Below are 26,589 nucleotides of genomic sequence, written 5' to 3' on the forward strand. Positions count from 1 at the left end.
TGCATTACTAGAAAATGAAATAAAAATATATGTATAATATAAGCTTCATTAAAAACTTTCATTTGTTGTTTTTATTAGATTCTGCAGACATGAGAGTCCGACTGTAGGTCTAGAATCAATGAGAAGGGCTGGGGGTAGGTCCTGGGAAAAGTCATCATCTCTTGCAAAGAATTCAGGGCAGGCCCATAATAGGTGATTTAGGCTGGGATGGCTAACCTCAGCAGACAGAAAAGAAAGTATGTTTCTGTTGCCCAAAAAACCCATATCAGATTCGGGTTTTAAGGTTTCCAGCTTCATGAAAATCTTTGTTAAGTCTCCAGCCCAAATTTTAGGGCCACACTTCTTTTTTTAATGTATCTTAACATTAACATGAAAGACCTCATGAGGTTGGGGATGTAATTTGAGCTGTAATTCAGCTGCTCTCAGGATTAGACTTTTATTTGATTTTTAGAAATGTTGGCTCTGTAATTACAAGAGATAAGGGTTTCCTTTAAGCTGTCATTCAAATTCATATCCTTTTTGTAGATCTTTAGCTGGGAATAAAGCCTTTAACTCATTATTTTCTTTCTCCAAATTCTCCAGTGCACTTAGAAGCAAGCAAGCAACGCTATTACACTCTCAGTTTTCATTAAAATTCTCTGTAGAAGGAAGCAGAAGCCCACAAATATGAGTTGGAGTTCAGGGAGATGGATGGAGCCTGTGTCAGTGTCTGTATAAATCAGCTCCAGCCACCTAAACAAAACAACATAGATTACGGATCTTGGACAGTAGAAATTTATTTTCTCATGGGTCTGGAGGCTGGAAAGTTCAAGATCAAGGTCCAGCAGGGTTTGGTTTCTGGTGGGAATTCGCTTTCTGGCTCATAGATATCTGACTTCTTGTGTATCTTTGTATGGTGGAATTGGGAGAGACAGACTGTTGGTGTCTCCTCTCATCAAGACACTAATCCTACGAGGTTATGACCTCATCTAACCTTAGTTACTTCTGTATAGGTTTTATCTCCAGCTGCAGTGACTTGGGGGGGGGGTTTGGCCTTGAGCATGTGAATTTGGGGGGAGACAATTCAGTCCATAGCAATCATTCATCATCTTTAATTTTCCAACTTCGATAATGTAGGTCTCATGAAGGAAAAGCTGGGATCTTTGTCACAAGAACAGACACATATCTGGCCCAGGGGCTGTAGAAACTCAAGAAGGATCCCGTGGGAGACAAAATGGCTATTGGCCTACCACTGTCTTGCACCAACAAGAGGAGCTGGCAGACTGTGAGAAGGTCCCTAACCTGCAGCAGCACCTGGCACCTGCAGTGACATTCCAAGTGGAGAAACAAGATGATATCTGTAGCTGTAGCTAACTGTGCAGAGATAGGAAATGTAGTCTCAGTGTGTCTAAGCTGACACAGCAGGGGGAAACCAGTTCATCTAACACCTTTAGGCTGTGAAACGGGAATGTAAAGTCACAGATGGACAGGTGTGCTCCCACCTAATGGGCACAGTGTAAGGGTACATGGCACACCTCCTGGGTGCAGGACACAACTACAACAAGGACCGTACCTAACAAATGCAAACATTGTACCCTAATCATTTCTACCCTCACATTAACCTGAAATTAAAAAGTAAATAAATCAAGTCACTGATGGAATGGCATGATTTGATACATGTTTGTAAAAGACCAGTCTTGTAGAAAATGGAGTGCAGCAGAGCAGGAGTGGGAAGGGACCAGTTAGGAGTGGATGGTCTGGGACCGTGGTGGCCTTGCTCAGGATGGAGCAGTGGGGCTGGAGAGTCTATTTGGATGGACTGAATGAGGTTTCAGCTGGAGTGACTGGATGAGTGACAGTGCCATGAATACAGCTGGGAGGAACTAGGGGAGGAAAGAAGGCCGAAGTTCTGGGGGTGGTTATTCTGCTGCTCACAGAGTGGTTTAGCGATGTCACCTAAGGTTTCCGGCTCATGTTCCCTGCCTGCCTTCCTCCTCCTTTCTTCCGCCCTCCCTCCCTGCCTTCTTATTTCACATTTAGGCTTTCAGAGGTTTTGCCTCATCGTTAAGATGCTCCATCTTTGTCCATGTCCTGAGCATGAAAAGATGACAAAAGGCAAAAGACCAAACTGGCATGCCACCAAGATCACCCCTTTTAAAGCGATTTCCCTAAAGCCCCCCAAGTGACTTCTGCTGACATCTTTTTGGACAAAACGGTGTCACATGGCCACTGTAATGAGAAGGTCAGTAGGGAGTAGGAGACACATGGATGGTGTTTGAGTAAACCATATGTGGGACGTATATGTTTGACTTAGCTGTGGAGACCATGTGAAAGTGTCAAGCAGTCAGTCGGACATGAGCTTTACCATGGGAGTATCGTATCTTTGGTCTAGTTGGCTCACCCAGGTGAAGTATAATATAAAATGTTCCGTTCTATAGTGTGCTGATGTCTCACCCTGCACAGCATGTTCCCGTGTGTGTGTGTGTGTGTGTGTGTGCACGCGTGTATGGAGAGTGGGGTTTGAACACGCCCCAGTGTAACAGCTAAGTCTGCAGCCTGGGCTGACATACAGGATGAGAGTGGATTGTAGGGATGCAGCAGGATTGCACACACAGAAGACAGGATCCTGCTACAAGACTCATCAGAGCCAGTGCCTGTCACTCTGCTGCTTAGATTGGGCTGTCACAAATGATAACAAGAATCATACTCATTTTGCAGATCAGAAATATAAACTGTGATCTCCAGGCCAAATCCATCCAAATTTTGTAAATAATGTGTTACGGGAGCACAGGTGTATTGGTGGTCTAGGGCTGCTTTCATGCTAAACTGCAGAGTTGAATAGTAGCAACAGAGCCCATCTGGTCTAAAATACAGTATTTATATGTGTTAATAATATTTTCCCTTTACAGAAAAAATATTTGTTGATCCCTGTTGTAGATCATACTTCTATTTATGCTAACATCAGATTACTTAACTAATTCATTGAGGGAGACTTCATATTACGTGTAAGTGATTGTAGACATTTGAGTGTAATATTACTCATTAGGTCTCCCATTGGTTCCTCTTAGTCTCCTTCCTTTGGAGAGCTCCCCCTTTCTGCTACTTGTCCTATCTGTAGTATTTGTGGGATTTGCAGGCTCAGTAGACTGTGATACAGGCTTGCTCCTCCCAGCTCTGCTAGCTGCCTTGAAGGAGAGCTTCACCACCCAGCCTACTGACAAAAAGGGACTGTCCCATTTGATGACTGACCTCATTGCCTACCTCTGCCCAACCAGAGGGGTGCCTACGGGAAGTTTCAGGAAACTTTTGTTAAAAGTGCTTGGTTATGTATACCATGGAATATTATTCAGCCACTAAAAAAGATGGAGACTTTACATCTTTTGTATTAACCTGGATGGAGGTGGAACACATTATTCTTAGTAAAGCATCATAAGAATGGAGAAGCAAGAATCCTATGTACTCCATTCTGATATGAGGACAGTTAAGGTCCTAGTACACAGTGGGGTGGGGGATGGGGAGAGCAGAGAGAGGGAAGGACAGAGGGGGTGGGGGGACAAGGGGTGTGGTGCACCTTTTGGGGGCGGGACACAATTACAAGAGGATCCCTATCTAACAAAAGCAATCAATGTAACCTGGCTCTCTGTACCTTCAATGAATCCTCAACAATAAAAAAAAAAGTGCTAGGTTAAAGTCAAGATTCTAGCAAGATCTTCTGGCACCAAATGGAAATTTCTAAATCAAATCTTGTAGTAACTCAGAGTCTGTCCCTACAAATGATTGTGCAGTAGCTCAGGGCTGCTCACTGCCCTGTCAGTCTCTAACCCCGCAGAGCACTGGAGAGAGGAAATGAGCAAAACTCATTTCGTTTTACAAAGAAGCTCCAGGGTCAGGTTTGTGTGCTGGAATTGTTTACTAATATTTGTTATCAAATATCTTTTCAAAGGATTGAGGAGTGAAACAGATGTATCACACCAGCATTTCCCCAAGCATTCAGTGAAATAATATTAGGGCAAAAAAAGTTTGTAATAAAGTCCTTCAGAAAATGTTGGCTTGAACAAATTAAATCTGTTTACTACTGAACTTCTAAGACTTGTTAAGTGTCCGAGTTCATGATAAATTTTTAATAGGAGAACATATTATGCAGTGTTTTTCAAACTTGTTTGATCATGAAACTCTTGATTTAAAGTACCTTTACTGGTCTAGTGTTCTACAGAATACTTTTGTTAAACACTGATTTAGACATCTGCCTGACTAGGTAATTTTTTCAGGTTTCTTTAAAGACTGTGATTGCAGGGCAGTGCCTGTGGCTCAAAGGAGTAGGGCGCCAGCCCCATATGCAGGAGGTGGCAGGTCCAAACCCAGCCCTGGCCAAAAACTGCAAAAAAAAAAAAAAAAAAAAGAAAAAGAATGTGATTGCAGATAAAAATCCTTCAATTATAGGCCATGATTAGGCCTCTAATAGATGTCACAGGTAAGAGATGAATTCCCTTGAGCTGACCTGTAAGAAAGCTTTTCAGGTGGATGATAAAATGTCATACCATCACGTAGAGAAGATGTCATTTGACTTGGAATCAAAGTAGCTAGAGGGTACGACATTTCTGCCACTACCTACCTATGTCATCTTAAGGAAGTTACGTAAGTTACCTGTGTTCCAGGATCCTGACCTAAAATATGTGAAAAATAACACTGCCCTTCTCCAAGGCTCTTGTGGTGTGTGTGTGTTTATGTGTATGACTATAAACTTTTAACATCTATCATAGCTGTCAAGAAACAAATTTTAGGTTCTCAAAAAAGGTAAGAAAAAGGATGTGACACATTTATTTAGGCGGATCTTACTGTAACTTTTTTATACAATAATTTTATAAAAGAGTCCTATCAAGATATTATATAGAAAATACAAACTAAGGTAATAGATACACACTTCATAAAAATAGAATACATCTTGGCAATTGTTTGCAGAGTCTGTTACCAACATGTACAGTGTACTGACATTTAACATCTGTGCTAATTTGAACATATGATATATATTTTTCAAAAACAAAGAAATCTGTTCCATTGGCATTTTAGAAATTGTTTTCATTGATATGACAATAAAAAATAATTCTGCAATAGAAAAGTTAATGGAGCTGACTGGATAGAAAGTGATGTTAAAATGTTAGAGCAAAGATTCATGCCATGAACGATTTTCTGAAAATTTTTTCCATTATTATAAGTGTCCCAGCTGATTTCACAAAATCACTGAAAATAATACCCTTGTTCTGAATGTTCAATCAAGCTGAGCAGCATTTGGGAGCCAACAAACCTTCTTATACCTGTACTACATTTCGAAAATGAGTGGTGTTTCTTTTATTCCTTAAGATGAAGATAAGTCCTGTTATAAAGGATCCAAACTTAAAAAAATCTTCATAAATTATTTTATAGGCATTGCTCACGACCTGTAGCAATTAGTTTATTTTAAAAATAGTCAAATGCTCCAAAATCAGTTGTTTTTGCTTGGTTTGAAGGAAAATGACCTTCGCTACTAAGCTATTATAAAACAGCACTGACATGTCTTGTTAGGTGTTCAGAATGATCTTTGGGAAGTAACTCCTCCAGTGTAATAAATAAAGAAAGGGACTTTTCTAAAAGATCTGACCATGGCGGGATCAGGAGAATACTTCGGCAGTACCCCAGAAGGCACACACAACAGAGTAGAGCACCATTTTCAGGTTGCCAAGACGGCAACTGTTCCACTGTAATCTGGAAGGGGAGTCTTTTGCCATGATTAATGCGGTTTAAACATGTGGAATAGGGGTTGCAGAATTTCTTAGTATGGATAGGCAGACACAGCGATATAGACTATGAATGTGGTTTGATACTCAATGGTCCCATTGCCGCTGTAGGACAAGGCTCGAACCCTCATGCGGTAAGTCTCTGGTTCCCGCAGCGGTCGTGTGGTGTACACCACTCCTTTCAGGTTTTCACCCCTCAAGGCAAAAGGAGCAGTATGTCCCTCATCTGCCATGAGGAACGTCGTCCTGGGGTGCATCACTCCATCCTGCGTGTATGCAACCAGCCGTATCAAATCTTGATTGGCAGCTATTCCAAATGGGAGGGAGACGAGTTTGTATTCCAAGGCATATGGGCTCAAGGCACATTCCAAATCGTTGGGGGGACAGTTCTTGAGGCAGAACCTAAGGATGAACAAACACGAGGAATGCACATCGTTATCTGGAAGCAGGGGAGGGCAGAGCGCAGGTGATTGTGACCCACCGGGACTTTCAGGCACGCCATACAGGAGACAGTGTGGCTGCAAGGGCCATGAGACTCAGCCCGGGCGCTGTGTCACTAACTCAAACCAGATGCCTGAGGGCTGTGGGCATCTGCTGGGGTGGAGTCAAACATCTATGTCTCTGCTCCATTAAAATCAGGGGCGCTGGAGCCACTGAAGGAAGCCTGAATACCACAAGAGGTCTTTCTTTAAAATGAAAAGTTGGTTTTGGAAATAGAAGCATCAGCACATATACCGGAAACACGCACTTCATAAAGACAAGGATGCAAGCTATTTTAAAATTATAACATCTATTCTAACACTGTTGGAGAGCTTAAAGAGAATGCATTGACGTTTGGTTTAGTTTTCTAAAAACAGTAAAAGGTCAGTTAGGATTCCTGGAGGGGAGAACTTCCTTTTGTAATTATCTTTTACATTAGATTAGAAAACTATATTTTCTTTTCCCAGAGCCTACACTGACTTGTCTTTTGAGTCGTCATGACTTCTAAATTGTGTGCCAGAAATCACTGGTCATAAAGAGGGAAAAAAAAAATGCAGAGGGGAGCACATTATGAAGACACAAATTCTTCCGTTAGAATCTTTAGAAGTTTCATAAGTCTACATTTTTAATTTTCTCCCTTCTCTTCCCATTCCCATCAGACCCATCACAGACAGGTTTGGTGGCCTGTGGGCAGTTCCCCGGGAGGTGTGCCACTCTGGAGGCATTACCAAGAGGAAAACAAGCGTCCACTCCAGGGAGCATGTGTTTTCAGAAACTCTTGTTATAGGAGGGGCCGTCCAACAAGACTTCACTGCTTGTTTTCAAGCACCCAGTTAACATAGTACCTGGAAAGAATATGGTATTTCTGTAAGGAGGAGCAAATAGAAAAATAGTTTATTCAGAACCCAGACAAGGACTGTTTCAGACAGCAGGAAATGTAAGCCGGTGAGAGAGGAAGGGGCAGATGACTGACTCATCCTTGCTCATCACCGTCCTCTGGTGGCAGGGTCAGCACTCCAGGACAGGTGCTTGTTGCAGTTTCCTCCATGCTGAAGGCCCTTACAATCCCCAGGCAGGACAAGTGGAAACCAGAGGCAAGGGAAGGCAGGCTCCCTCACCCCATAAAATGCTCACAGTGGAGGCAGAATTAACTTTAGAGGCAAGAGGCAGCTTGCTGGGGAGGCTGCCGCAGGAAGTGCTGGTAGCAGAGAGGAGGTTTAGGCTGCACGGCTGCTGGGGATGAGTTCACTTCTGGCCCATTTGCTGAGGAAGGAACATGCTGCAACCCCACATCCTTCCAGTTACTGATTTCCTTTGCATTCAACATGCCTACAGACAAGGTTTACGTCGGTCAAGGAGAAAGAGAAGGGATTTTCAAAGGAACGTCTGGGACGAGAAGGGAAGACATACCCTGAAACAGGATCCCGCTGGTAGTCGGGTGGGCAGGGCGTGTCGAGGCACCGGTAGCCTCCCCTCATGTTGAAGCACATGCGGTTGGGTCCACAGCGGATGTTCTGCTCCAGACACTCATCCACATCTAGGGACGGCATGAAGGGCACGCAGGGTCAGCAGAGAGGGTCAGAACTGCCCAATCAGAGCAGGAATCCGTCTCATGCACAAACTCAGCCCTCACACCTGAGCTTCTTCAACCACAAAAGGGGACTAGGACACCTGGCTTATTTCCCAGATTGTGGTGAGCCTGTTTCTTTAACACACATACAAAGCCATTGCAAAGTAAGAGCCCTTAAAAGCAGAAGGGGAGCTATTAAGAGTCCTCTGGTGTCTTTTATATAGGGACGAGAGAGAGTGCATTTGAGTTTTATAAAGCAAATGATATTTTTAATGGACAGATTAAAAACGTAAATGACATTAGTGAATATTTTTGCAAAGTGAAGAATTTCCTTAAAACCTGAGTGACTCTTCCCTGGTGTTCTGTTTGTAAGTTCAAATTGTTGAGAAGGAGGTAGGGTAGCAGAAATTAAAGGAGTCATGTTGTAAATTCAGGGAAAATGTATAAGTCAGTCAGATGGTTGGAGGTTATGGTAGTGAGATGCCGTGCTTAGGTAATCACAGTACCCTGGGGGAAACGTGCAAATAAAATACTGTATTTTCTTGTTGTCTACACAAAGTCGTTAACTAGAAACATATTTACATGGTTTTTGATAATGAGTGTTTTTGAGGTCTGATTCTTAACTTGGGGTCTGTGTTTGAGCATTAGGGGATCTGTGAATGAAAATGTTTGTATGCATGTGTACATGTTTGTGTGTGTGTGTGTGTGTGTGTGTGTGAGAGAGAGAGAGAGAGAGAAAGAGTTGGAGAAAAAGAGAGGGAAAGAGAGAAAGAGAAAGAGGGGGAAGAGAGAGAAAAGGAGAAAAAGAAGGTGAGAGAGTGAGACAGGGGCAGAGAAGGGGAGAGAGGAAGAGAGGGGGAGAGGGGGAGAGAGACAGAGACCTACAGATAAAGTAAAGCCTAGAACAGATTGCTGCACGGATGGACCTTCTGGAAGGAAGGTCCATAGATTTCAACAAAACCTTTAACAGATTTTGAAACTGCAAGTTAAGAATCATATTTTAGAGCAATAGTTTTCAAACTGGGGCAGTCACATCCCTCTGGATGTTTAGGGATGAAAGGAGGTAAAGGGGCTACAAGGAGGTGGGAGAGAATTGTGATCTTCTGGACAAGAAAGTTGGAAAAGGCTCTGAATCAAAACATGGAATTTTGGATGTGTGTGACCTAGTTAACTGAGTATGCACTGTTCCTGTAAAATAGCCTGTGACTCATGACCTCTAGTACATGAATGAGCCCCCCATAAAACAAAGATAAGAATCCCCATCACAGAACAACGCCACCATAACTGCACAAACAGCACAAGCAAAATAACAGTTACTAATTATTGATGCAGAGTAAAGAAAACTGGATTTATGTGACAACTGAGGTAATCCACAACAATGAAGCCAGGACAGCATGCCTGGAAGCCTAAAGGGAGCCAAGGGAATTCTTATGGATGCAGGCAGGAGAATCAGGAGAAGTGTGCATGCTGGGGTACTGCCTTTGTGTAGCATCTCAAGGGGAGTCCTTTTCCACTCTTCTGGAAAAGTCTGTGCTTATCCATGCCTTACTTTAAATACAATATATTCATTTTCTTTACTTTAAATAATCTTTGCTGCTCATGAATCCTACGTACTCAATTTTGATATGAGGACAATTAATGACAATTAAGGTCACAGTGGGGGTGGGGGAAGGCGGGAGCAGAGAGAGAAAGAAGAAGGGAGGGGTGGGGAAAAGGAAGAGCAGAGAGAGGGAAGGGGGGAGGGAGGTGGGGCCTTGGTGTGTGCCACACCTTTTGGGGGCAAGACATGATTGTAAGAGGGACTTAACCTAACAAATGCAATCAGTGTAACCTGGCTTATTGTACCCTCAATGAATCCCCAACAATAAATACATAAATAAACAAACTTTGCTTTTGTTCTGCTATATTGGAGTCCCAGCTGCCTCATTTTCCACTCTCCCAGTTTCTTACTCTCCTTTTGACTCAACTGAACTTGCTAGTTCTGCTGGTAAGTTGAACCAGGTCCACTGAACAGTTCAGAGGTGAATTCTCACCTCCACCAGGATGGTGCTCAAAGGCTTCTTTCTAGCCCTAGAGGGCTGGCAAATATTTCAGGAAATCAATGTTCATATTCTCACTTTCTACAAGTTCTCTTTCCCCAAATCAACCTGCCTGAGAACTTCTTGTGGTCCCTTTCCATCCTTCTTTGGTTTTACCAAAAAAGGTCTCCACTAATCTCAAGGCACAGACAAGGGGTGAGAACACTGGTAATAAATACTGTTGGAGGTAGGACTTATTTTATCATAGCTACAAGCCAATGGCTTTAGCTCTCTGTTTTAAATTAGATTTCACAAGTGAGTTGCCATGGGAACAGCTACTAACACTCCTGTGAGAACCGAAAAATCACCTTCAACTATTGTCCAGTAGTCAATCTGATTGGTTTGACATTGAATATAAACTTTTAAATCATACAGTGGTCATTTTCTATTAATGGAGGAAGTTAAAACTTAGCAGTGCTGAAGTTTCAATCACAATATATTTAAAGCATGTGCATATTAAATAACAATGATAGCATTCACATCCTTTGCAACTGTTTAAACTTACCTTACGTTAGAAGTTAATTTTTAAAAGTATGAGGGAATATGGGGTTTTCAAAGTCTAAGTTAATTAGCTGCATAGAAGCACACGTGCCACTCTGCCTTCTTTAGCATTTGAATAAACACAGATCCTGAAGCTCAGCAGGGAACAATTATAATTAAAGGAATTCAAGTGGTTGGTCCTGAAGGTCAAAAGCACTTCTATCTTGGCATCCCTTCTAAGACAAATGGGCATGTGTAACTGTTATTTCACAGTAGCAGGTAATTTGGGCCTTCACTGGACTTGGGTTAAAGCTGCGAAGTTCTTTTGAGAACTCTCAAATATTTTGGAATGTAGCTATGAAAGAAAGAGAAAGGAGAGAAGAAATTCCAAGAGACAATCTGTTATGTACAAGAAATGTCAGTTTTTATTTCTGAATTATTTGCCATTTGTGTTTTGTATCAAAAGTGAGTTTTTTTGATATAGTTCCAAGTATATTGTGTTTTCTAAGGAAACCACAGATGATGTGATTATTTAAACTTAACAATGGTCTGTACAAAGTAAAAGATATGATGCTACAATGATATAGAGTAACTCATTTAGTTGGCTTTTTGGGTTTTTAAGCTGGGTGGGAGGAAAACCTGGCCTGCTGAACCAGGAAGTCTGGAGGGCCAATAAGAATGTGGGGATGAAGTATCCTAGGTGAACCAATGACCAACAGAAAGAGACAATCACTGACCAATAGAAAAGGACAATACTGGCTAGAAGTGCAGAGAGGCCAATGAAAGACTTGTAGCCAATTTCAAATGAAGAATTTAATTCAACCCCCTGCAGGCCTTTGTCTCTGTCTTTCTCTCTCTTGCCTTCTCTCTGCCTTCAGAGGGACCCACTTCCAACTCTTTGCTCTAAACTTTCTTTGTTCTTCTTAAATAAAATCTCTGTTACCCTGAAACTTGTGTAAGTTACTTGTGCTTTCCATCTACACCGCTTGTGACCCTCCACTTTTACTTTCTGTTTCCACCCATTTTTGCTCTCTTTTACCACCCTGCCTTGGTTGAACTTTCTAGCTCAGCTGAGTAATTGAACCAGGTCAACAGGGTTTGGGGAAATCGGGATGCCCAACCTCCAACACTTTCTATTCGTAGTTTCATGTTAGGACTAGTTTTCCAACCGGAATGAAACACAGTGTGAAAAAAATTTTTGTTTCAGTTAAGTGTTGCCTATTGTGTCTGTGAAACAATTTCTAATTATGATTTCATCTCTCAGAAATGCTTTGCCTCCTGGACAAAATGAGATCGTCCCAGAGCAGAGTGAAAAGCCCCTGGAAAAATGTGAAAGAAATTCAATTAGCCTTATCTTCCTCCTCTCATGAAAAATATTTTTCTTTATGTTCATTCTCCAAATTTCATTTCACCTCTAATTTTATAGTGAACTCATGTAGAAATATGGAGGCCAGTGGGCTACAGGGTCCCAGGCTTGAAGACAACATCTGGATACATATCTGTGTGCGTAAGAGCAGCTACCTTACCACAGATTTTCATTGGCTGAATATGAATCTATAAAGAAACATCAGAATCTACTATACAAAGTGTTTGTCCTTAGTCCATAAGAATGTATGCTTTCCATAGAAAAGGTTTCCTAAGTAGTGAGTGGCTGGGCAGGTGGGTCTTGGTGGCTCTTTGGTCTGTTACTAGCTACTCAGGATCAAGCACCTTCAGGAACTCAGTATTCACCACACTCACTCACTCTGCTGTTCTTAACAAAAGGAGAGAAAAACTGTGGCATTGTCTTTTGATGATGAACAATTTGGTGATGTCTGGTTTTTATTAAATATTATAACAATATTATGATAGAAATTAAAGTATAGGCATTTTATAACTTAAGTTTTATTGTTACAAGAAAAGAATCTCAAACTGAGCTGAGAAGCTTTTCTTAATAGCTTTAGAACATACAAATACATTTAACCCAGTGCTTCTGAATACTTTAAAAAAATAATTTAGGATAAACATATTTGAAACATCTGTCTTATAGAAAGTATAAGTAATTCAGATTCTTGATAAACACTATAGATTTTCTAAAAACAGGGGTAAATAAGAACTGCAATGCTTATATAACGTTTCCAAATCTTCGGAATTAGATTAGTGGTGCATAAAGTTAACCTAAGGATCTTACAGTTTTCTCCTCTCTGCTTCTTAGGCAATTCTTGATTGGTCACGCTTTTTGTTTTTCATTTTGTAGTCTGGTAACTTTCACTTTTGATCAAAGTCAAATTCACTTTAATTTCCCTTTTATTACTGACATTTCTAGCACTAATGTATACAGCTTTAAAAAAATCATATGTGAATGAAAGGCAGTCTTTTGTTCCTCATAAATGCCTCAAACACTTTCTAAAACTATAAAAAGACTCCAAGTTATTCTTTAAAGACCTCTTTAAAAGGCATAATTGTTTTCTCTCATGTCTCTTTAAAACCACAAAAATATGAAACCCATTTAAATTGCAAACATTCCAGATGACACCTGTTTCTGATTTGTTTGCATTATTTTCCACCCTGAAGCACAACTGAAAGCTGAAAAATGTTTTGAATTCAATGAGTGACAAGGGCAATTAAAAACTAAACTGGCATAATACAGAAAAGATAAAAAAACATTCTCTAATGAGAAGACAACCCTTTAAAATCTGGCTCGGGTTTTACTTTTGTGTGGTTATGCTAAATGTTTCTGTATCCATCCACCCTGTTTCCTTCCCTGGTGCCTAGGGCACCTGCGGGCCCTGTAGTTTTAGTGTGGGGCACTGCCACTCCCTTAGGAAGATTCTTGGGTTGGAGAAGAGGGGAAGTTACAAAACATGGACAACGTACTCTGGCCACATCCTGCTACCACAGTGCAGGGCCTGTGTTGCTCACAGCGTCCTAGGAGACACACAAGACTGTTCTAGAAGCGTGAGATCTAAGGTCAAGTCCTACCTCTGCTCTTGATTATTCTAGTGCTTTGAGGCTCGTATATCAGTGTGAGAATTAGTTTTATTTATTTTTTTTATTGTTAAATCATAGCTGTGTACATTAGTGCAATTGCCTGTACCCATTCTAAGATGCACCATAGATGTGGCCCCACCCATTACCCTCCTTCCACCAAAACCTCCCCCCTCCCTTCCCCTTTCTTGGCCCTTTCCCCATAGTCTTGTGCTATAGTTGGGTTATAGTCTTCATGTGAAAGCTATAATTTAGCTTCATAGTGGGCTAAGTACATTGGATACTTTTTCTTCCATTCCTGAGATACTTTGCTAAGAAGTATATGTTTCAGCTCCATCCATGTAAACATTAGTTTTAGAATGGGTACAAATCATCTGATGGGTATCATGAGCATGGGTACAAATTATTGCCCTTGACATATCTGTACTTCTGATTAAAATGACATAATAGTTCTTTTGGAAAAATATAATACCATGATATAAATGTAAGGTCAGACAATTAAGTTCAGGAACTCATCCTAGGAAAAATGTTACAAACCTCACTGCTGAGTATCACTGTGCTCACCTTTGAAACACTCCCCTTGACCATCTGGTGACCATGGTGATATTCAGCAATGAGGTATACAACACTTTGTCTAGGAGTAGTTTGAGACCTTAATTGTCAGACTCCATATGATAGCCGCTCTGATGGCCATTCCTCAAAACCAGTTCCAAATGCTTTGAAAAGTGCACTAGGCCCTGGCATCAGTGCATAATTTCCCAAGGGGTGTATTTCTAAGGTGATTTAATAGTGATATTCAGCAGTGAGGTATGTAGCACTTTTTCTGTGATGAGTTTGTGAACTTAATTGTCTGAACTCGTTAAGTTATTCTAGTACTTCAAGTATCAGTAAAATGTTCTGCATAGGGTAAGTTCTTTTTTTTTTCAGGATTCTCATTTTATTTCTTTTATGAGCTGATTATATACATTAAGAATATAGGCAACCCGTATTTTCATCATTCTCACTATAAAAATTAAATTAATAGATTTTCAGCACAGACTCTATTCCTTCTCTGTTCTCAAACATCTTCCTTCCCCCGTGCCCTTCCAAATCCTACTAGCCCAGATTCCACTGGACTGCTGTTTTTTTGTTTTTGTTTTTTTGATGTGTTGTTGGATTCTGTTTGTTAGGATCTTATTGAGTATTTTAGCATCTATATTCATTAGTGATATTGGTCTATAATTTTATTTTCTTGTTGGGTTTTTCCCTGGTTTGGGGATCAAGGTGATGTTTGCTTTGTAGAATGTGCTGGGTAATATTCCTCCTTTTTCTTTTTTCTTTTATTTTTTATTGTTGGGGATTCATTGAGGGTACAATAAGCCAGGTTACACTGATTGCATTTGTTAGGTAAAGTCCCTCTTGCAATCATGTCTTGCCCCCATAAAGTGTGACACACACCAAGGCCCCATCCCCCTCCCTCTGTCCCTCTTTCTGCTTTTCCTCCCCCCCATAACCTTAATTGTCATTAATTGTCTTCATATCAAAATTGAGTACATAGGATTCATGCTTCTCCATTCTTGAGATGCTTTACTAAGAATAATGTCTTCCACTTCCATCCAGGTTAATACGAAGGATGTAAAGTCACCATTTTTTTTAATAGCTGAATAGTATTCCATGGTATACATATACCACAGCTTGTTAATCCATTCCTGGGTTGGTGAAATCCTCAGAAAGGACATAACAGAGGATATTAACAAATGGAAGAACATACCATGCTCATGGATGGGAAGAATCAACATTGTTAAAATGTCTATACTTCCCAAAGCAATCTACCTATTCAATGCCATTCCTATCAAAATACCAACATCGTACTTTCAAGATTTGGAGAAAACTATTCTGCATTTTGTATGAAACTGGAAAAAACTCTGTATAGCTAAGGCAGTTCTTAGTAATAAAAATAAAGCTGGGGGAATCAGCATACCAGACTTTAGTCTGTACTACAAAGCCATAGTGGTCAAGACAGCATGGTACTGGCACAAAAACAGAGACATAGACACTTGGAATCGAATTGAACACCAAGAAATGAAACTAACATCTTACAACCACCTAATCTTCGATAAACCAAACAAGAACATACCTCGGGGGAAAGATTCCCTATTCAATAAATGGTGTTGGGAGAACTGGATGTCTACATGTAAAAGACTGAAACTGGACCCACACCTTTCCCTACTCACAAAAATTGATTCAAGATGGATAAAGGACTTAAATTTAAGGCATGAAACAATAAAAATCCTCCAAGAAAGCATAGGAAAAACACTGGAAGATATTGGCCTGGGGAAAGACTTCATGAAGAAGACTGCCATGGCAATTGCAACAACAACAAAAATAAACAAATGGGACTTCATTAAACTGAAAAGCTTCTGTACAGCTAAGGAGACAATAACCAAAGCAAAGAGACAACCTACACAATGGGAAAGGATATTTGCATATTTTCAATCAGACAAAAGCTTGATAACTAGGATCTATAGAGAACTCAAATTCATCCACATGAAAAAAGCCAACAATCCCATATATCAATGGGCAAGAGACATGAATAGAACCTTCTCTAAAGATGACAGACGAATGGCTAACAAACACATGAAAAAATGTTCATCATCTCTGTATATTAGAGAAATGCAAATCAAAACAACCCTGAGATATCATCTAACCCCAGTGAGAATGGCCCACATCACAGAATCTCAAAACTGCAGATGCTGGCATGGATGTGGAGAGAAGGGAACACTTTTACACTGCTGGTGGGACTGAAAACTAGTACAACCTTTCTGGAAGGAAGTATGGAGAAACCTCAAAGCACTCAAGCTAAACCTCCCATTTGATCCCGCAATCCCATTACTGGGCATCTACCCAGAAGGAAAAAAATCCTTTTATCATAAGGACACTTGTACTAGACTGTTTATTGCAGCTCAATTTACAATTGCCAAAATGTGGAAACAGCATAGGGTAAGTTCTTAACGAACGTTGAGTGACTGAAGCAAGGGTGAACTGAGTTCACATTCCCGCTCCGCTTACTCAATCAATGAGGGCTCTCAAGGAGTGTGCCTGGGTCAAAGTGCTGGGGGGGGGGGTTACTAAGGAGATGCCATCATCCACCCTGTCCTGCCTCCTGGAACACATTTTCCACCAGCTATATACTAGCAAATCTTTTGGGAATCCTATGAAGAGGAAAAATTCAATTCAAATTTGCTGCTGAAAAAGCACTCTTTTGGAGATTTTGTTATTCTTTACAAAAGGATATAGTTTCTCCATGACAGAAATTAGTAAAATTCAGAAACTTATTAATCCCTACACAATACTAGATTTTGTCCACAAAACTGACGGGTTTTCATAGAATAAAGAGTTTTAGAAGTGCTCACTTCTTTTTCATTTCAGTACATGTTGCAATATTCTAAACCTCATCAAATTACACTGCTCCTTTCATATTTTTGTGTAAAAAGAGAACTACTGAGATTCACATTGTTTTCCTTTCTGTCACTGCTGTTGTAATACCTATGAACTAGATTTTGATTTATTCATGTCTTGTCTTGACTTGACTGTAAAAACTTAAGGGGAAGGACTGAATCTTATTTATTAAAACCTTTTGCATCCTCTAATGCTAGCACATAATTGTCCTATACCACAAGTAAAGTCAATGAATGAATCATTTAACTGATAAAGATAAATCTAATGAGGCTTGGTGCCCATGGCACAGCAGTTACGGCGATGCCACATACACCAGGGCTGGCCCGGGCTAACTAACTAACAAGGATAACTGCAACAAAAAAATAGCCGGGCATTGTGGCAGGTGCCTGTAGTCCCAGTTACCTGGGAGGCTGAGGCAAAAGAATCTCTTAAGCCCAAGAGTTGGAGGTTGCTGTGAGCTGTGATGCCACAGCACTCTACCTGGGCTGATAAAGTAAGATTCTGTCTCAAAAAAAAAAACAAATAAATAAAAATAAATCTAATGAGACAAATATGAAATAATGCCTAACACAGAAGTAAGTTTACTGAGTACTCTTCTGATTTCCCTTTCCACCTGAGCTGAATAGTGAGAGAGAAGAGATCTATTCCCCTTAAGTTTTAAAGGTATGTAATATTAATTTGTTCAGGCGTGCTTGCTCCCAGTAAGATCATACAAAAAATGTCCCTCAACTCTTTTCCTTTTAATTGCTCTCACTGCTTTTCCTGCTACAGTTTCCGGCAGTTCTCAACTTGTGGGTTGCTACCTACAGGAACTGTATTAAAGGGCTGCAGCATTAGGAAGGTTGAGAACCACTGGTTTAAACAGAAGCCTGCCCTATAGGAATGGGGAGAAGGGGGAAGACAAGAGGAGAATGCTTGTTCAAAGACACTTTCATCCTCTCCTATGCTGGTTTTAATTGAAGTTGCAGGCGATCAGCATCCCCGAGTTTTCTTACCTTGGCACGTCTTCCCACTGAGTGAGAGTTGGTAGCCAGGTGGGCAGAGGCACTGATAGCTTCCAAAAGTGTTCTTACACTCATGCTGGCAGGTGTCTGCATTTTCACATTCATCAATATCTGTTCAGAAAGAAAGCAGCGAGGCATCACCATTTAAGATAAAGGCAGACACCGCGACAGCCAGCTGTCAGCAAATTGTTGATACACGACAGAAAAACATCTGGGTGATTTACACTCGTGTTTAACAAGGCTCAGAGCTGGTTGACATCAGAATCTGTTTTTAACAATATAAAAATATTAAATATAATACAAAATACACAGTACTGTGTTATAACATATGAACATTTCTTCTGTGTGGAAGTGTATATAATCCAAAGGTCTACACTAGTCAATTTTCACGTTAAAGAAGTTAGACTGAAATAACAGAGGAAACAGATTTGTGCAATACCTTAAGCCACCAAAGTGGTGGTAGCATGGTAGAAATAATTTAAAAGGTAAAGTTTCTATTAAGGTTAATTAAAACAAGAAGTATTCGTTTTTATTTTCTTTAAACTTTGGCTGTCTCCCTCCCTGCATCTCTTCCATTAACACCCAGGCAAAGCTTTCCCATGCACAGGTACCATCCAATGAAAATGGTTTCATTTTCGTGATATAAATATTCATCAACTTTTCATACAACTGTAAAGTACTAACGGCAAGCATACATACATGCTTCTTATTTATCTGTTTAAACCTTTTGCATCTCTAATGCTAGCACATCATTGCTCTACACCATATGGAAAGTCAATGAATGGATCATTTAACTGGTTAAAAATGATCGTGCTAAAGATAAATGTAATGAGACAAAAATATAAACTAATATTATTTGCTATATAATTAAATAACTGTAGATATAGTTGTTGTGCTACCTTTGACAGGCCATTTAACTTCTCGAGATCTCAGTCCATTCTTCTGCCAAAAGGGAACATTGAGACCATCCACCCTACTTCACAAGTTTGTTGAAGTTTCATATACAGTAATACATGAGAAAGTGTTTTATAAACTATAAGGGCCATCTGCTATTATTAAATAAGGCTAAGGAAATAGTAATAAAAATGAGAGTGAGAATAGATGGTAATTCAAAATTAATTAGTATTTGTTTTAAGGATAAGGGATGTGATTTGGAAGGCCTGAAATTTCTTGTGACTAAGATTAAAATTTGCTCACCATCCCTGAGCACACTAAGCAGTAGGAGACTCAGGGAATGTGACATGAAATGGCACCGGGAGTGCCATGGGGCAGAACTAAGAAGACAGAGGGAAATCTGGGAGGTGACTCAGAGCAAAAGGATCTGTTCATTTTGCATATTTTGCACATGCTGAAAGTGTAACTGCAATGATTCAAAATCTGCTAATGATAAACACTCATCAAATATTTGTTAATGTTTTTGCATTACTTTAAACAAAGTGTTCATTCCATGACTTGTATGAGTTATTTTTACTTTTTTCCTTTAAAATCTGCTTTAACTTAAAATAGCAAGAGAAATTTAAAAGCTGTTGAACTCCAACTAGTTAACATAGAACTTTCCAAAGTATAAATCTTAAAGTGGCCCCAAGTGTGATTTCTGTGTTCAGAAAGAATGCAATGTTCTGTTATGTTTCGGGATCCTTCAAAAGCTAATTTTTAATTTAAGTCTAACAAGATTTCATAGTGTTAATTTGAATCTTTTGTAATTTGAAACACCAAATTGAAAGCATTTGGTGCTTACTGCAAGTTGTTCTTGTTATATAATTCCAAAGCTGTCTGCAATTTTGGTGTAAATTTCTTTATTAGTACCAATACTGTATAATACATACTTACCATATTTTAAGAAATGTTTAAACCTATTAATTTCCACAAATAAACTTAAGGATCCAGAAATTGAATAGCTAGAGGAGTTTGCTTTAGATTTTCTGGAATTGATCCTCACTGCCTCAAATAGTGAATGACTGCCTAAGGAACATGATTTTGATAATAGAACATTGGTTTAATATAAATAGAAAGACAGACTCTACAATGATGTAAGTGCAGGCATAGATAGGGATGAAGAGATAGAGAATGGGGCTATTAGTCAGGAATTCTTCTTAAAATAACTTGGACATTCAGATAACTTAGAAACAGCCAAGTAGTAGCATATAGTGTGGAAATAGTGTGGTCCAATTCATTTGTCACATCATAAAGATTTGGGGGCAGGAAGGTAAAGGTAAAACAGAAATAAGAGGTTGTCTAAAATAAAGGCCGAGAGTGGGGTGGCTATAGGGCACACGCCCTCAAACTGCGGCCCGAGGGTCACATGAAGCGGTGTGAATTTTATCTGTTCCTGTTTTGTTTTTTACTTCAAAATAAGATATGTGCAGTGTGCATAGAACTGCATTGTTCATTGTTTTTTTTTTTTTTAAAACTATAGTCCGACCCTCCAACGGTCTGAGGGACAGTGAATTGGCCCCCTGTTTAAAAAGTTTGAGGATGCCTGCCATAGGGTATGAAATCTCTCTAGTGGGAATGACTAGTTGGAAGAAACTTTGAAAGACAAAAGGTCAGATGCTAATTCTCTCAATAAAATAATAGTGAAAGGTTTTAATGGAGAGTCAGGTCAAAACTGTGGGCATAAAAAATAGTCAACACTCAGAATGGTTTATTAGCAGGTTGAGAGTGGTTTTTAATATAATAAAAAGAAGGGCAGAGCCCACAGACTCAAATTAAGTGGTATTTAACCACTTGGGACAAAATGTAGACAGCTGTTAATGAACGCATTAATGTTTGATGAGTAGAAGAAACTAGAATTGTTCACAGTTTGGGAAGCTGAACACAAATGGCAAGTTTCCATATCCCTTATATTAAGCCTCAGGTACATCAGGATAACCAGACAGAATAGTTCTGAAAAATATAAACATGAAAAACCAGGTGTAAAGGTTGCGCATCCAGAGGAATTGAGGATCTACTTAGAGAGGAGAAGCTGGATCCACCTACTGTTGACCAGAAGACACAACATGTAAGTAGATAATGATACAGGAACAGGGCTTGGAGAAAAGCAGAAAAAGAGACGGCAAATAGAAGTTTGAAGGAGAAAAAAAAAATTTAAATGGTCAAAAGAAATGTTTAACAGAAAGCACATTTAGAAGAGAATTAAGATAAATTTTAAAAAATGAGGTTGGCAGAGTGGTCTGTGAATTAAACAGAATTCTTTTCTTCTCTCCCTTTTTACTTCCTTTCTCCCTTCCTCGCTTTCTTTTTCCACTTAACAAATAGTGAAGCTAAGTCCTGTCTGCTCTTTCCCCTTGGTTCCTTCAGTGACGTGCACACTGGGGCTACTCACAGAAATTGAGTTAAATGAATGACAGATGGTAATGTTTGCAACTTAACTGAAAACAAGGTCTCAGCACTTAAATTGGAAATTACACTTCACTTTTGCAAACAAATAAAATTACAGACTTGAAAGTTTAAATACAAATAGTCAGAGCACATATTTTAGAGTGACTGAAGCAACTTCATCTTGTCCTGGCTCACGTTATATTTTCAGTGACATAAAAAAATACAAAATAATCAAAGAGGGAAATTCCATGGGGAGTGTGTGGCAGCAGTAATAGGCTGTTCGTTGTCCTATAAGCATTTGATTGTGTAGCTATAACTTTCAGTTCTAAACCAATGCTTTTGCATCAATGAGATACAGCCAACATCTGATGGTATTGTATTATGTGGCAGTCTGTATATCCTTGTTAAAGAAAAAAATATCCTGGATGCCCCTAAAATTTATTTTTATACAGCATTAAATTTAGTCATGCTTTCAGGAGTGATCAAAAAAGAAACTTAATATAACACAATACATTTTTAAAGTGCACACATGCAAATACATCATTTATTTGAATAAAATTGGTAATAGTTTTAGGTGCCAGAATAAATGTCTTGAAATTTTGAGTCATTCCAGGCTTGAGATCAGATGTACGTCACTACCCCCAAACAATCCCAGGGGCTGTGCGCATGCTTTGACTCTGATGAGTAAGTGAGCCCACAGAAAGGAAATGGAACATGGCCGACATTTACCTACACATGTGTCATGCTTTGCCTCAGAGCCTTCAGGGCAAGTTTTCCTAATAGTCCTTCTAGTCCTGGAGAGAGATGTTCTGCTGTTTCTATACTCTGAGTAGGAGCTGTAGAGATGTGAGTACTGTCTGTAATGCTGCTGAGGTTGATAGTTGTTTCTCACAGGGGAGAACCGTGCAAGGTTATAGCTACTGTACTGAATGCCATAATTTGGCAGCCTCTCCAATCCAGCGCAAGATTTCCCGTCCCCTAATAAATGTTGTCCTGGGGGACAGGTGCACTTGAAGCTGCCGGGGGTGTTGGAGCACTGATGTGCACAAGGTTTAGGCACTTGTTCACATTCGTTAATGTCTGCTCGTGTGCCATGATACATAAAAGGAGAGAAAAAAAACACACACACATACACACACAAACACAGGAATAAAGAATCAGTCTGGGAAACAAACCAAAGATGTTATGTTACCCTCCAAAAGCCGGGAATATAGTAATTTCTCCCCAACCGTTATAAACAACTGAGAAAGCTTTAATCATTCAGTTAGGAACATACAGAAAGATTCTGTAACTCTCCCTAAACATGGTTGCACATACACACATTTTTTTGAACCTTCACATTGGAGCAGATGACTCAGAAATCCAGAAACTAGTTCTGGGCATCTATCCTGTTTTTACTTTCAGTTGTGATGGACTCAAGACCTAAGGAACTCTGTTTCCAGTCTTGTCTCCTTGACTAAAAAAACCAACTTGATGTTGCATCAGTTGGGCTAATTCGTCATACATTTTTATATGTAATTGTGAAACATTGACATTTAAAATAGATAGAGATATGCTAAATTGTTACAAATCTGTATTTCTTTCTCTGGGAAAAAAGAAGCAAAAGGATGTGGAATCACAAGCTAAGACAATTTTCATGAAACTATAATTATAAAAAGGTCTCAGGAGTATGTCTTAAGACAATCAAATGTGCACATTTTCAAAACGTACTTCTTTTTTTTTTTTTTTTTGTAGAGACAGAGTCTCACTTTATGGCCCTCGGTAGAGTGCCGTGGCCTCACACAGCTCACAGCAACCTCCAACTCCTGGGCCTAAGCGATTCTCCTGCCTCAGCCTCCCGAGCAGCTGGGACCACAGGCACCCGCCACAACGCCCGGCTATTTTTTGGTTGCAGTTCTTTAACCTTCTCTTTCTCTCTTTTGACAAAATAGATCCTTCAGATGGACTTTGGATCTTTCTAATTGGTTGCCAACATTGGAAACAATTTGTCTAGACATAGTTTTTCTAAGAATGTAACTACCTTTTAAAGTTTTTATGCCAGTCACTTGGTTTTTCTGCATCCGTCTTTGCCCTGCTATGTTTTATGACATCAGCAGAATGACATTTTCCAAATGTTAATTGCATCATATTGCTTGTCTGATTGCTCAAGATCTTTGTCTTTCCTTCATGTATTTAAAAGAAAATATGAATTCTTTTTCGTGGGTTCTTTACCCTTTGCCTCACTTTGCTTCAACAGGACTGGCCCTTTGGTTGTACCTGACTATGACAAGTGCATTTCTGTTTGAAGGACTTTGCCCTCAGCCTGGAGTGTACATGCTCAGACTTTTATAAGGCAGTGGCTCCTTAATTGTGTTCAGTCTCTCAGAGAGATTGCCTGGGCCATAGTGCTACCACCCTCCCTAATCTGGGTCACTCCTTCCCCTTACCCTGTTTCTAATTTTTCTGAGTGCTTATCACTATCTGACATAGTATTATATGCTTGTTTTGTGGTTTTTTCTTTCCATGGACAATAAACCCCATGAGGACAGAACCTGGTCGGCCCTGGTTAGCATTATAATCTCACAACCTACAACACAGTCTTGCACAAATTAGATGCTCAATAAAACAATTTTGTTGAATTAATGCAAGAATGAGCTTGACATCATGTGCCAAATCAAGCCACTAGCCACAGAAACAAAAATGGTCAAATGGGAAAATGTGGTCTTGAATACCGAGAAACCAGAGTTTCAAAGGTAATGTAGATCTAATTCTATTGGTGGAGGGAAAAATGAAATTGTATCTCTAGTTTGTATTTACTTGTAATGTTGATCACTAGGGTCTCTAATCTTACATACACTTACAAGTTTCAGGTATATGAATATTGCTGTAACTATAGACTTTTAAATTTTCTTTTGCTTTTTCTGAATTTTTAATTTTGAATTAATGATGGAGGCAAGCAGGTTTTCCCCCAAAATTAAAATGAAGGCAACAAAGACACAGAATCATTTCTTACTAAGATATAAACTCAACAATTTTTTAAAAAGTTATTTTTAGTTTTATTTCTAGGTAAGTACGTGCAGTCTACACTCACAACTCTTCCTGCAAATCGGAAAAGTGAATGAAAACCCGGGATGAAAACCAAATTCATAAATCTAATACCATAGTGACATTTAAAAAAGCAACATAAAAAGGTAGAATAAAAATAGAAATTTTGTTTTAAAAACTACTGTAGTAGGAAAAAATTACAATTAATATTTTTAATCTTATTGAGGCAATAATCCTACCTTCTATCTTGTTTTATTCTCCAACCTAATGTCTGACATTTAAGTTCTGGTCAAAGCAGTAGATAAATAAACACATTTCATTCTGAAAAGTCACTGATCAAGATGTTAAATTATATGTAAATTGTAACAGCTAAATAAAAGACTAAAATGATATGCCATATATTCCTGCTACTAAAAGGCATCTCTAATTTTAAAAGAGTTTCTAGTGATGCTCTGAGTTTGAACATTAGCTATGTGAAGAGTCCTATGATAGGGACTGCATAAAGACAGAAGTAAGTCTTTTTTGGAAAATTTGCTGTAAATAATTGTTCAGCAGGTAACCAAGGTAACCAATTTGAAAAACATAACATGAAAAACTCAGGTGGTAGAATTTAACAGCTCACACTATTTTCAGCATGTAAATATTCTAAGAAAGAATATAGTTTGGTAGATCAGTTTCTTGATTACAAATGCATTTATCTTTTTAAAAGTATGTAGTTACCTTCTTACAGGTTTTGTCTTATCTGTCTTACTTTATATTCAATTTTAACTAAAACAGGAAACAAGCAGGTGGGACAGATGAATGAAATATTTATAGCAAAGAAAACTGCACATAATAAGCACTAAATATATGGTAAGTAAAGAAATTATTACCAATAGGCTTAAATTGGGATTCATATTTAATCTCTTATATCCAAACTTTCACTCTACACACAGATACACTTTATATTTAAATAAAATGTATCTATGCAAACATTTATGTTGTGTGCAGAGATATCATTTATGAGATTGTTTTGATAATTAAGTTGTCACTGCAATGATATTAGAACCTCATTGTTACATGCATGATATATAGAAAGCATTCACTAAGTGATTATTGCCACACGAAATATCACTGTAAATTGAACTCAATATGAAGTCTCCAAATAATAAGAATAAACAATAAGAAGTATCCAAATTATACTGTGAAGTACTTAACCCAAGTTATATATACCTTTTAACCATAGCAAGAGATCATTTGAGGATAGAGAGATTGGTCCTAAGCAAATTGGTAAGACTAGGTAACTATATTAGCAGCTTTACTACTCAGCGTTCCTGTTAACTTACCCATACAGGGTCTTCCAACTCCTTGAGACCGATAACCTCTTGGGCATACACAACGATAGCTGCCTCTTTTATTTTCACATATCTGGTTATATCGGCACTGATGGGTCCCATCTTTACATTCATCAATATCTACAGATGTGGAGGCAATAAAAAGTAGTAACATTTTTCAAACTCAAAGTCATCGTATTTAAAATTAACACTCCGACCCAGCACAGTGGCTTAGTCAGGAGGATGGATCCCATGAGCTTAGGAGTTTGCGATCAGCCTGAGCAAGAGCGAGACTGTGTCGCTACTAAAAACTGAAAAACTAGCCAGGCATCATGGCAGGGAGGCCGAGGCAAGAGGATCATTTGAGCCCAGGAATTTGAGGTTTCTGTGAGCTATGATGCCATGGCACTCCAGTCTGGGGTGACAGAGTCAGACTCTGTCTCAAAAAAATAAAAAGCATTCCACAGAACTGCCAAAGGCTGCAATTCTCACCATGTGGTTGAGACTTGGAGTCAGAAATCTTGAGTTCAAGTTCCACCTCTGCTCCTTTTCTTCTCCCTGCTTCCAACTATGGAAAGGGTTTTGGTTGCAGCTTTTTTCTCCTTCTCTATATCCCTTCCTCCTTCACCATTTATTTATACCAGTGATTATTGTTCAGGCAGATTGAGACCAAGAGTGCTGCATCGCTTCTGATCCCCAGTCGCACATTTCCAGCTGCTAGCTGAACGTCTTCATCTCTCTGTTTTACCAGTGCTTCAAGCCAAGCATGGCCCCAGTGTCCTACCTTTACTCCCTTATTTAGGGCAGCAGCACTTCTTCCTGCCTTCCCAGTCCTCCAGCTATTGCCAGAATAATTGTTAACTTAATTCCCTCAATCAGTTGACAAAATGGGGTAATTCTATTTCCTTCACTCAAACCTTGTATTTCCACATTTCCAGCCCCTCTTAGCTGTATTTTTGCTATAGCTTCTTAAACGGTCTTCTGATCTTTCAACTCATCTCATGCAGAATTAAGGAGTCAATAATCCTAAAAATATTTGCAGTTGCATGTAACTGTACCTGATGCTATAATTTGGCTGCTACTTTTAGTAATTAAGAAAAATATTTACCTATATCCATAGTGTTAAGAGTCTTTAAAATCTGATAGTCCAACCCAGCACCATAC

The 26,589-nt window shown here is 39.2% G+C and overlaps 1 protein-coding gene across 2 annotated transcripts in view; it reads right to left on the reverse strand.

Moving 5' to 3' along the window:
• Positions 1–4,778: 4,778 nt before the first annotated feature.
• HMCN1 (hemicentin 1) overlaps positions 4,779–26,589 on the reverse strand; it is a 496,417-nt gene continuing 474,606 nt past the window's right edge. Inside the window, exons 103-107 of one of the 2 annotated variants that reach the window (XM_053606928.1) lie at positions 25,438–25,566; positions 21,818–22,168; positions 17,759–17,878; positions 7,641–7,767; positions 4,779–6,152 (exon numbers count right to left, since the gene is read on the reverse strand). In XM_053606928.1, the coding sequence (XP_053462903.1) occupies positions 5,786–6,152; positions 7,641–7,767; positions 17,759–17,878; positions 21,818–22,168; positions 25,438–25,566 (1,094 nt within the window). In that variant the 3' untranslated portion in view covers positions 4,779–5,785. The remainder of the gene's footprint in view (positions 6,153–7,640; positions 7,768–17,758; positions 17,879–21,817; positions 22,169–25,437; positions 25,567–26,589) is intronic. The other variant, XM_053606927.1, reaches the window with a different exon arrangement.

The sequence above is a fragment of the Nycticebus coucang genome, chromosome 10 (assembly GCF_027406575.1).
Source record: "Nycticebus coucang isolate mNycCou1 chromosome 10, mNycCou1.pri, whole genome shotgun sequence".
NCBI classification, from domain to species: domain Eukaryota; kingdom Metazoa; phylum Chordata; class Mammalia; order Primates; family Lorisidae; genus Nycticebus; species Nycticebus coucang.